General features: G+C 42.7%; 1 protein-coding gene across 5 annotated transcripts; it reads right to left on the bottom strand.

Annotated features, from left to right (window-relative positions):
• Positions 1-3,310: 3,310 nt before the first annotated feature.
• LOC101167735 (heterogeneous nuclear ribonucleoprotein C) lies at positions 3,311-12,556 on the bottom strand. Of its 5 annotated transcripts, none has more exons than XM_004078595.4 (9): positions 12,379-12,556; positions 9,548-9,651; positions 8,226-8,494; positions 7,128-7,200; positions 6,987-7,040; positions 6,736-6,905; positions 4,241-4,354; positions 3,991-4,154; positions 3,311-3,859 (listed from the first exon to the last, which is right to left on the bottom strand). In XM_004078595.4, the coding sequence occupies exons 2-9, from the start codon at positions 9,550-9,552 to the stop codon at positions 3,734-3,736; spliced, it is 975 nt and encodes a 324-aa protein (XP_004078643.1). In that variant the 5' UTR covers positions 9,553-9,651; positions 12,379-12,556; the 3' UTR covers positions 3,311-3,733. The 5 variants fall into 5 exon arrangements, with proteins under 5 accessions (XP_004078643.1, XP_020566345.1, XP_011484337.1 ...); XM_020710686.2 differs by having other exon boundaries at positions 6,987-7,037; positions 7,128-7,221; positions 12,379-12,553; XM_011486035.3 differs by having other exon boundaries at positions 6,987-7,037; positions 12,379-12,552.

The following is a 12,556-nucleotide window of genomic DNA, read 5'->3' on the forward strand; positions in this document are numbered from 1 at the left end:
GAAACCTCCAAAAACACCAAGATATCAGAGAGTCTATTACCAAATGAGAATTAGCTTTTTTTTAAAATCATCCCTAAATAATTTTTTCTTTTTTTCTTCTTTTAATAATCTAAAAAAAGATCTTTATTTAACTTAGTCTAGCTATGTGTTAAAAAAATTATTTGCATATTACCTCTAAGCCAGGGGTGCTTACACTTTTTTGGCATGTGAGCTACTTTTGAGTCGACAATGTCTTGAAGATCTACCTCGTTCTGTGCAGTATCTTAGCTGTCCCTAGCACTGCGCTTTTCTGGAGTGAGAGGTCTGAGGTCTTTCCAGGTACCTGTTGTAGCCACTCCTCCAGCTTGGGGGTTGCTGCCCAGAGTACTCCAATTACCACAGGCACCACTGTCACCTTCACTTTCCAGGCTTTCTCCAGTTCTTCTCTGAGTCCCTGGTATTTTTCCAGTTTCTCATGTACCTTCTTCCTGATGTTCCCATCGTTTAGCACCGCCACATCCACCACAACGGCTTTACTCTGTTCTTTATCCACCACTACAATGTCTGGTTGGTTCGCCATTACCATCCTATCAGTCTGGATCTGGAAGTCCCACAGGATCTTTGCCCTCTCATTCTCTACCACCTTCTGAGGTGTTTCCCATTTTGACCTTGGGGTTTCCAGTCCATATTCTGCACACATGTTCCTGTATATTATTCCAGCCACTTGATTGTGGCGCTCCATGTATGCTTTACCTGCCAGCATCTTACACCCTGCAGTTATGTGCTGGATTGTTTCAGGCGCCTCTTTGCACAGCCTACACCTTGGGTCTTGTCTGGTGTGGTAGATCTACACCTTGAGTCTTGTCTGGTGTGGTAGATCTGAGCCTTTATCGCTCTGGTGCTCAGGACTTGTTCCTGAGCTGCCAGGATAAGCGCTTCAGTGGTGTCCTGTAGGCCAGCCCTTTCTAGCCATTGGTAGGACTTGTTGAAATCAGCCACTTCAGTTATGGTCCGGTGGTACATCCCATGCAGGGGTTTGTCCTCCCATGAGGATCTGTCCTCCAGCACTGTATTCTCTTCTCTCCATTGCCTGAGACATTCACTGAGCACGCTGTCAGTTGGGGCCTTGAGCTTGATGTACTCATGCATCTTGGATGTTTCATCCTGGATAGTGGCTTCTACACTCACAAGTCCTCGGCCTCCTTCCTTACGGCTAGCATACAGTCTCAGGGTGCTGGATTTGGGATGGAACCCTCCATGCATGGTAAGGAGCATTCGTGTCTGAACATCCGTGGTCTGTATCTCTTCCTTTGTCCATCTTATTATTCCTGCAGGGTATCTGATAACTGGCAGTGCGTAGCTGTTTATTGCCCGGGTCTTATTTTTGCCATTGAGCTGGCTTCTCAGGACTTGCCTTACTCGTTGGAGGTATTTAGCTGTTGCAGTTTTCCTTGTTGCCTGCTCCAGGTTGCCATTTGCCTGCGGAATTCCAAGGTACTTGTAACTGTCCTCAATGTCTGCTATTGTTCCTTCTGGGAGTGAGACCCCTCCTGTGTGGACTACCTTGCCTCTCTTTGTCACCATCCGGCTGCATTTCTCGAGCCCGAATGACATCCCAATGTCAGTACTGTAGATCCTATGGGTGTGGATCAGGGAGTCAATGTCACGCTCGCTCTTAGCATATAGCTTGATGTCATCCATGTAGAGGAGGTGACTGATGTTGGCCCCATTTCTGAGTCGGTATCCATAGCCAGTCTTGTTGATTATTTGGCTGAGGGGGTTCAGACCTATGCAGAACAGCAGTGGGGACAGAGCATCACCTTGGTATATCCCACATTTGATGGACACTTGTGCAAGTGGCTTCCCATTGGCTTCAAGGGTGGTTTTCCACAGCTTCATTGAGTTTCCTATGAAGGCTCTTAGAGTCCTGTTGATGTTGTACAGCTCCAAGCATTCAGTGATCCACGTGTGTGGCATTGAGTCATAGGCTTTATTGTAATCAATCCAGGCTGTGCACAGGTTGGTGTGTAGTGACCTGCATTCTTGAGCGACTGTTCTGTCGACCAGGAGTTGGTGTTTGGCTCCTCTGGAGTCTACTAATATCCTTCTGTGTGTTGCTCATGTATTGATCCATGTGCCTATTTATCTTGGTTGCAATGATGCCTGACATGAGCTTTTATGTTGTGGAGAGACAGGTTACTGGCTGGTAGTTGGATGGGACTGCACCCTTTGAGGGATCCTTCTAGATTAGGATCGTTCGCTTTCCGTTAGCCCTTCCGGGTGAGTCCCACCTCTCAGCAGCTGGTTGATTTGTGCTGCCAGGCGCTCGTGGAGTGCGGTGAGTTTCTTTAACCAGTGGGCATGTATCATGTCAGGGTCACACACACATATAGTATCATTCTGCGCATACGCAAATGTTACGTCATTTCCGCTACATGGGTTTACAGTTATTCAGATGTTAATATAAAAAGTAACTTCCTGAAATGTTTATAACAGTGAAAACGTATAATAATGAAAAAGTTTACTTTAATTTGGGAAAGAAGGAAAGAAAAAGAAATTTGAAGGCTCAGGACCGTAAGATCTTGAAATAGACTACAACGGCCTACAAATGTTTTCTTCTTGTTTGATGGCAGTTTACTCACCAATGTAAGAGGGTACAGCGCCACCTACTGACACTTGGGCCTCACTAGAGATTAGTTTAGAGATCAGATTTATTTATTTTAAAAAGCACAAAAGCATCAATCGTATTCACGTTCATTCACATCATCCTGATCTTGCGTTCGAACGGATTAATTATTGCGTTCGCACGAGTTAATCATTTTGAGGGAACGGAACAGTATTTTGAGGGAACGCAATAGTATCTTGTGGGAACGGAATAGTATTTCGTGCGAACGAGGTAATCTGTGGGAACAAGATATATTTTAATGTCAGGACACGGGCTCCGTAACCATGTGTACATTCTGGTATTTAAAATGTTGACTGGTAAAAACAGAAGAATCCATGAGTCTCCTCATATTCCTCATCACGTTCTGACCCACTACTGTTCTAATGAAGTTTAGGACTTATGAAAACAGGTGAAATCTTTAGATGTTTCAGCAGAAACCAGTTCAGTGAGACACGGTTTGAGCCTTTTTCCTTGGATGCTTCAAGCAATTTTCTTGTTTTTAAAGTCCAGAAATTTCCATAATTATAACATTAAAATTCCTAAACTTTAACATAAATAGTACATGCAGGGAAATGTTTTGTACAACTGCAGCTGACCGCAGCGGCTCTGGAACAAGAAAACTACATTTTTTATTCATGTTTTTAACACTAAATGATGAAAAACAAATGCATATTTTATATTTTATTGCAATTTATTTCTTAACAGTTAAACAGAAAAATTTTAAAAAATAACAGACGATAACATACAGACACAAAAGGTCAAATCAATTCACAACTAAGGTAAACCCAACTACATAGAAGCTAAAAACGGTCTTGTTGGTTGAACTGCCGTCCTCGCATTAAGACATGTCCATCGAGTTGTCTTCTCTGAGAACATTACCAGTCCATGTTCCTATAAAAACGCAAATGTATAGCTAGCTAGTTCTGTTACAGTAACACTTGAGAACCAAACAGAAAATAAGGAATATAGAGGGACAATGTGACAGCAGTGCACCATGCTTGTGTTTGACGTCTTAGTTTCTATCTTCATTGCGTTTGTAGAGTGTTAAAAAGGAGTCTGTGCTCCGACGGGAAGATGCGAGGGAGCAGTCTACGAATCCTCATCGCCATTCAAACTGTCAGCATCGTCGTCGTCTCCTTCCACGTGCTCTCCTTCTTCTTCCTCCTCCTCCTCCTCTTCGTCTTCCTCCTCTTCCTCCCTTTCTTGGCTTTTTACCTGATGCAGGACAACTAGATTTAGCAACTTTTTTGTGCAAGACTGATATTAAAAAAAAAATCCTTTTGAGTTTTTTTTGGGGGAAACAACAATATCATCATCATCATCTCTCTGTCTACAATGTTTCTCACCTCTTCTTCCTCAAGCAGGTCTCCCTCGTCTTCCTCCTCCTCTTCTTCGTCCGAGTCGTTCATGTCCTGGCTCTCGCGCTCTCTCTTCAGCCCGTCGCCCTTCTTGCTGCTGGAGTGTGGAGGGGAGGTCACCTCTCCTGGCTCGGGTTTTATGCTCTTAGCTTCTGACAAACATGGGGACACATCCTTTAGCAATCATGAAGAAACTGAGGCTCTCCACCCTCTGTTATGGTTCCTGTTAAGCTCCTACCGGACTTCTTGCAGTGGTCCTTCTCCATGCGTTCCAGGCTCTCCAGCAGGTCATCTACTTTGCTTTTAATTTGAGTTAACTCGCGTTTGATGGTCTGCAGCTCATCTGCTCGCACTGCAAGGTCAGAGGGATCAAAAGGTCAAAGTGCATTTGAGTTCTAAAACACATTCCCGACAGCCCAGACGAGTTGTTAACCAAAGAGCCGTGAAGTAAGACAATAAAAAAGGCAAAGAATCTCAAAGATCAATGACACAAAAAAACAAAAACAACAAAGTACTAAAAGCAAGAGCTAAAAAGCAACAATGCAATCAAAATATAAAAGCCAAACAACAATAATAGAGGTTAATGTTGGGCTCAACTGTGCAAACACCTAGGCAATGTCAGAATTCCCACCCTCAGCCCTACATAGTGCACTATATAGTGTGTTCGCTATTTTGTAGTGCTGTACGAATCTACAATTCCAAATCCAGTGCCCTAGAAATTTCCCAGAAGTCTCTGCGAAAAACCAGTGTCCATTAATGCTCACTAGATCAGCGAATATAGACCACAATGCATTGCGTTGGAAATTTGACCAAAAAAATTTATTCAAATGTATTTTTTTGATAAACCATCAACGTTTTTATCTTCAGAAGACAGTGGACTCATAAATAATTGTCCCAAAACGCTCATTTCAATTAGATTTCAACTTTGTGAAATCAATGACATCATATCCGCCATCAAAAACAAAACAAAACCAAAAAAAAAAAGTTGTGAGCATGGTGTCCGAATTGCTTTTAAAATTCAGGGCACTATATAGTGCCGCACTCTAGCGTTTTTTAGCAGTTAGGGGTTAAGGTGGGAATTCAGACAGAGCCATGGACCAGGCAGCTCTGATGTGAAGAGAAGACCAGCTCCTGCAAAAGCTCCTCTGGACTGAAGTCTTTGGAAACTTCAGAAAAAACTGGGCAGAAAGTTTCTTCTGGTGCCGCATCTCTGATCAATACGAAGAAGCCAAACCATTCAGAACTTTTAAAACAAAAATCAAAAAAGAAGTATCCTAAAATGAACAGGATGTCCGTGAAGAGCAGTGAACAGACGGTCGTCGAGGTCTACTGTATTACTAAGGACTGGTAGTTCCTGTTCCAACTGCTACCGTCAGGCCGGCAGTACAGAACACACAAAGCTCGAACCAAATAAACTAAAAACCGTTTCTTCCAGAGCTGTCAACACCCTGAACAAAATGTGAACCTCAAAATAAAAACACGGACATCTGTATGACAATCATGTGCAATATCTAACAGTCTGGAAGTGCAATTAAAGTTACATGCATGTAAGTTGTATCAATATATATATCTATAGTTCCACATATTTTCTATTTCATTCTAACATGTATGTAACTTTATTTTATTTTTCTCAAGCAGCTGGAGAGCACCAGTAATTTCCTTGTAACAAGCCTCTTGTGTACAATGATATAAAAGGATTCTGGTTCCTCCACACCGGGCTGTTTACTTCTTTTTCTTGATCTGCTCATCCGGCCGGCGTGAAAGTTCACCTGGACTGGGATCAAGGGGTCAACTCCACTGAACGCGATTCACGCTACAGGGACGTCCAGTTTCCATGTCAACTCACTGTAGAGACAGGATCTGAGGTCCTGGGGCACGTTGTGAGCATCAGGCGTGTCGGTCTGGCAGCAGCGCGTTTTGAGCGCGATCTCAGGATTGTGGCACGTCGACAGTTCAGATATCTGACTTTTGACGAACTCAGCTTTGGCCTGTGGCGTGTTCAATGACGCCATCAGCGGGTGGAGTCCCAAACCAACATGGAGGAGAATCTGATGGTCCTCCTCCTGAACCTCATAATATTCCTCTCATTTGTATGGAGACCATAATAATAATTTCCCACAGACTCAGGATTGCTTTAATATGCCAATTAATTCCATTGGTTTTCCTCTGGTTTGCTTTTGCCGCCACGCGCTCAGAAGTGAACCAAAGACAAAATCAAGCCTTTTCAAACGCCTGTCATAGGGGCACTGTTGTCAGAGACCCCTCCCTCTCTCAAGCAGAGCAGGGGTTACCTGTTGGGTCCATACCAGAGGTCAGGTGAGCTTTCACACTTGCTAAACGAAGCAGACCACCTGAAAAACAGAAACTGAATCCAACCTGCCTGGATGACTGAACCCTAGCCATGAAATAGAGGTAAAGACTTTTCTTTTTTTTAAGTGTACACCGTTTTAACTGTTCTGCTCTTTTGACTGCTGTTTTTTTCTTTTCTTTTTGGTGCGTTGATCCCAGCACAGCATCCTTGAGTTTCTAGCAAGGCGTCTGATAAATGACATGTATTATTAAAACATGTAGACATTAAGAAAGCCAGAGTTCTTTTCCAAATAACAGCGTCTGAATGTCTGATGGGAATTCAGTCGAGTACTTGTGTATGATGTTGCTGCGCTGATTGCGATCTGACCATGCTTCAAGTTCTACGAGGTTCTGGTGGCGGGACGAGGTTGCGGGGAGACTCACTCGTTCTGGAGGATGAAGTCCTCTGACTGCTTTTGGAGGAAGAGGAGAAGCTGCTCTTGGTTCGCCGGCTGCTTCCTCCGCTCAGGCTGACCCGCGGGCGTTTGGACGGGATCACGGCTCGGGACAGAGGAGGCGGCGGCGCAGGGACACGGGACGGGTAGGAATACATTCTGGTATGAAAAAAACGAGTCCATTTTTGTGTGCTCAACAGGAAACATGAGACGACCAAAAGGATTTTTCGTTTTACTCACCTGTCATAATAATCTCTCTGAAAATCATAATCGAGGTCAAACGAGGAGCTGCTACTGTGAGAAGAGAAAGAGAGTCAGCATGTGGAGGCCGGATCTCAGCCCCACCTTCACTGAAAGCACTTCTCTCTTCCAAACTCTCACCTGTACATGTCACCAGCAGAACGCTTGGTGGTTTTTGATCGGTGCGGTTTGGGCTCTCCAGCCAGGTTGATGTCTGAGGCACACATTGCCACATATGGAGGAAAAAAGAAAGAAAATGGATGTAAATTGAGGTTTTTCTTTCAGGAAAAACACATTCATCGCACCCTGTAGTCACTTGATTGCATTGCTTCTACAGACTGTTTAGATCAGGCTTCAAAACAGTTTTCAAACTGAAAGCATCTCCAATACTTGATGTGGATAGAAAAATGATCATTTCTTTATGTTTAAAGCCAACAATCAAGCCAAACACAGAACATTGTGTGCAGATGAAACCTAGATTTGAATTCTTTGGTTTCATTTCTGGTACTTTTCACACCTTAACGATGAAAACTAGGCTTGAATTGAAGGGGTGGAAGTGGCCTGATAACAGAGTTTCAGCTGCAAGCACACGTCGTCTTTGATCATTTTGGTTGAATGCTTGCTACAACTCTGATCCTATGAGGCGTGGACCCCCCCCTGAGGAGAAGAGGCTTTTCCAAATATAGGAACAATAAACCGCTCATCTCTCTCAAGGGTAATTGTTGGTTCTTCCTAGAAACCAGCAGGTTTTCTGCTAGAACAGACCTTGACTGTCCTACAACTTCCTGGTTCATAACCGTGCATGCAAACTTCCTCTCTTTGCATCAAACGTATGGAAAATAACTTGGAAGGAGCTTTCCTGATGCTGCAGGGAGATGATTTAGAAGGCAACATGTGCGTGCATCCATCTCTCAAACACGAGTTTCCATATTTACCGCAAAAAAGAATTACTATTAGCAAAACTTCTAATAAAGTAGTAATAATTATAGACACAAAACTGCTTTGTTTTCTTCATAGACAATATAAAAAAGCCTGAATCAGATAAATGAATTCCTGAGCTGTTATCGACACAAACACTCATCTCTAAAAAGGGGGTGGGCTGTCCCGGGCTGAGGCCAGTCTGGGACTTGTGTTTGTCAGGTCATGTTTTGAATAAAGATGTCAGTATCCTAACGGTGTCTTTTACTTTCTGGACCAAACTGAGATGTCAATGTTCGCCTGCAGCAACTGAGTCCTCACCGAGAACTTGGCCGACGATCATCCTCCCGTCCTCCCCAGCGACCGCCGCCCGGGCGTTTCTCTCGTTGGCGTACTGAACGAACGCATAGCCCTTGTGGACAGAGCAGCCTACGATTTTGCCGTATTTGGAGAAGATGGCCTCCACGTCCGTTTTGGTGACCAGCAGCGTGTTGAGGTTGCCGATAAAGACCCGCGAGTTGAGCGAGCGCGGGTCGGTTTTGTTGGTGACATTGCTGCTGGACATCAGGCTGGAGGCTGAGGATGAGCGACTGACAGAAACACACACAGACAGGACAAGTTTAGAGGCAGGACGCCACACAGGGATAGCTCCTGTGTCCTGCTGCTGCTGCCAGCCCTGATTAGTCGGTGTTCAGAAGAACGCTGGAAAGACTCTGCAGAGTTTAGACTTCCGGAAAGGTGGAAGTGGTTGTTTAAACTATGGGATTAATCTGCTGCTTTTATTTTGAAAATTCAAACTTTCTTAGAATTGTGTTTATTTTTTAAACACAAAAGAAGTAGTGAAAAGCATCACAATGCCCATAATCGACTCAAATACGAGTCAATCGGATTCAAATGTGATAGAAGCAAATCCAACAACCACATCCACATCAAAGAGTAATAAACATCTACAAAACAGATCAGCCGCTGCTTTAAACACCTCAGTGAAAAAGAGAAGCTTCTGTTTTTCACCTCCACGTCACACATGAACAGAATACAGTTCAGACATCAAGTTCAGTCATGAAACAAACTGGGAGGTTTAAAAACACGAGACTTCTTTTTTAGGGATAATGTGTCACAAACTGGCTCTACTGCTCATCGCACAATCAAACCCACCTGACAGAATTTTTTATTTTATTTTTATCTGGCATTTATAGGTTTACAGGCCTGAACATCAGATAGATGCACTTTGGCTCAACCCAGAAGGGGGAAATAAAGGGATTCATAAATGCGGCCTCAGTGTTTCAGCTCCACACCTTCACGATGTCTGGAATTCTGCTCATGCTGTGAGGGAATATTTACTCCAGGATGTGACCGTTGGTCCATCTTCCTAAAAACTGCTGCAGACTGAACAGCGTTATTAAGCTAAATGAACTGTAAGGCGTTGATGAAAAGCAAACAAACAAACAGTTAAATCCTTCCAGATTATCATGAGCTGTTTGGAAGACAGAAACTCTAGCTCATTAGTTTTTACATTCTCACCCAAAACAGTTTTGTGACTACTGAAAACCCTGCATGGGCGTGGCAGGTGAACCATGAGAGCAGCAGGTGTCAACAGTGTTCGCCCCACCCCGGCTGGCGGGGCTTGAACATTCATCACTCACTCCATAGCGTCTGTGTGCAGGGCTGTCGTCTGACGTTTGACACTGGGGCTGGGCTCAGTTTGGGCTGGTGTCTTGACCTTTACCTTCGCCCCTCTCGATTTATACTGAGGTGACAGAAAACACACCTCAGTCAAGCTGGGCAGGATTATCTTGAACCAAGTCTTACCTGGCTGGCGTGTGTGCAGAGGTCAGTTTGAGAAAAAAAAAAAAAAAAAAAGTTATACTTCTGTAACGGAGCTACAAGTAATTTGGAGACAAACTAGAAACTAATTGAAGGTTTAATGGCCTTGACTATAAACAAAAACATTTAAGATGTTCTCATTTTAAAGCACGTTATTAAAAGTTATTTATGCAAAGGGCCTTTACATGTAGTTTTAGAAGCAATGTGTTTGTTTGAGGTCACGTCCACAGAACTCTGCTTTATTCAGTCTTGGCAAAAAACAAATGTATGTAAATTTGGAGCTCGGACGACCAAACAGGAACAGGTCTTCAGAATATTGCAAATGTCTTCATGATGAAACATGTCAGTCAGCTGACGCTTTTCTTATTCCAGTGTTGACAAATATGAAGACTGCACAAGTTAAATGACTTAAATTACCTTGTATAAGCTTCGTTGTGCTCTATAAAGTCAGACTTTAGCCTTCATTTTTGCTGTTTGGGAGTCCGTGTTTCATTTTGAGAAAAGCTGTTGGGTTAAATGTTTAAATATATAAAAAAATGAGAAACTTTAAAACCAGCCCTGCTCAGATTTTGTTCCAATTTGATAGTAATGTGTTGCACTTTAAAGTAAAAAGCATCCTTTATTGCAGTGTTTTTCAACCTTTTCTGAGCCACGGCACACTTTTACCTTAAAAAAAATCCCGCGGCACACCAGCATCCAAAAATTTAAAAAAAGAAGGAGAAACTCATAGTCTGTATTGATCTACAGCCCCTCCACAATCTCACATGCATTTTTGAGATAATTGTTGCAGAAAAAGCTGCAAACTGCAGCTGTTTTTTTCTCTAAAAGATTCAATAAAAGTTAAGTTAGAAGATTTAAAAAATAGTTTGATGTGTGTTCGTTGGTTTCAAGACGTCTAACGACAGATCTCCTTGTGCCCTGTCACTCTCACAACCCAATGCATCATGGGAGATGTAGTGCATAAAACGGCCGGAGATCGCTTTTCGGAGCTTCATTGTTTTGTTCACTTGTTCCACGGTCTGATACCGGATTCTGTGGAAAGCTACACCGCTAAAGACGAGCTTTAGCTGGTAGTTTGTTAGAACTGAGCGACTTTACGAGCTAAATCGAGACAAGGAAGTGAAGACTTTAAGCACTTCTGATTGGTCAGACTGATGACATGTGATTAAGCCTTCAAGAATGATTGGTGGAGACAGTTAAAGGGACGGGACTTTTCCCAAATATAGCCGGAGCTGCAGCTGAATCGCGCTGCCGTCATTCTTATCAAAATGTCTTTAATAAAATAAAATAAACGCAAAGAAAAAGTATTTTACGATCTTTCATATTCCTAACTCCTCAGTGTTTTATCAGGGCCTGTTTGGATGAACACAGAGCTGAAATCCTGGAGATGGGAAATGTTTTTAGATCAGTTAATGAGGGCAATTTTCCACGGCACACTTGACCATCTCCCACGGCACACTAGTGTGCCGCGGCACACTGGTTGAAAAACACTGCTTTATTGTTCTTCCTCCTGATGAATCTTAAAGCCTTTTCAATGATAATGCAAGTGAGCTTTTAGGCAGAAGAAGGTTCTTTTTTATGTACAAACTCAGAATTTGATAACTTTTGTGTAGTTTAAATAATGTGAAAGCTAGTTTTGATTAAAACATTTTTTTTATCATATAAAAAAATCAAATAAAATGGTGAACTTAGAGTTCATGATAAAACTGATTCAGTGTTTTTAGTCCTGATCAACTTGTGGATATCCTTGAATTTCTGTGGGAATAATGGAAAATAGCCTTCATAAAGAACCGAGGAAAAGCCTTCAAGAGATTATATGAGTTTGATAAACATACAACAACCATTATGAATCTTTAATACAAAGTGTTTAATATGTTTGTGACGTCAGATGACAAAACACAAGCCACTTTCAGTTCACAGCATTCAAAATCGGAAAAAAATGCCTCATCTTGCAACGGGAAAAAGAAATAGAAAAATCCTTTAAAAAAAGAAGAAGAAAACACTCAACAATTCAGGAAAACAGTCTACTATGGGGAAAAAAACTAGACCTCTACAAAACACTCGCCTGGACGGCAACAGCGCCCCCGCCAGGCTATAGTTCAGAACACAGGCCTTGCGCGGGGCTCCAAGCCAGCTAGCATAACTAACATTAGCCAACCACCTGTACAAAAATGATACGGCAACCAGAATAGCAGCTCCTTTCCTTGCAAAAACCAAAACCTGAAAAAGTCTGAAAGGCAGTCGACAATCTGCAACGAATCATGGGTCAGGATGACGCTGTAGCCACCAGGGCAACGGAGTTTCTGACGCTGTGTTAGCTAATGCTAACTGGCCGAAAAGCGAGCCAAAAACAAATCAGTCCAAGCAAGGAAAAATCTCCAAAGATCTAAGAAAAATTAGAACTAAACAAGCTTTCAAAAATAGTTGAAACTGAAACTAAAATGCATCCAAAGCGAAGTGTCTTTAAAACCACAATCAGCATCTCTGCCTTTGAGGGGGATGATTCCCATTAGCAAAGCTAGCCACCCCGCTAGCCAGCGCATCATGTCTGTCCACTCGAAAATAGAAAAAACATCGTCGAGGAAAAAATCCAAAAAGAAAAGAAAAAGGAAGGAAAAATAAAAAAAAATGTTGGGGACAAAATACTCACCACGACCTTAACGAGTAAAATGTCTTGCTTTCTTTAAAATGTGTCAATTTGAAATTTAGGTCGTCCTTTGGTGCGCAAGCGGTTCGCCCCCCTGAGCAGTGAGCTAGCGTTCTTCTAGCAAAGCGGCTAACGGATCTGACAATGCTGCAAAGCTGCTTGTTTTCAATCACAGGGCAGC

This window comes from Oryzias latipes, chromosome 17 (assembly GCF_002234675.1).
Source record: "Oryzias latipes chromosome 17, ASM223467v1".
NCBI classification, from domain to species: domain Eukaryota; kingdom Metazoa; phylum Chordata; class Actinopteri; order Beloniformes; family Adrianichthyidae; genus Oryzias; species Oryzias latipes.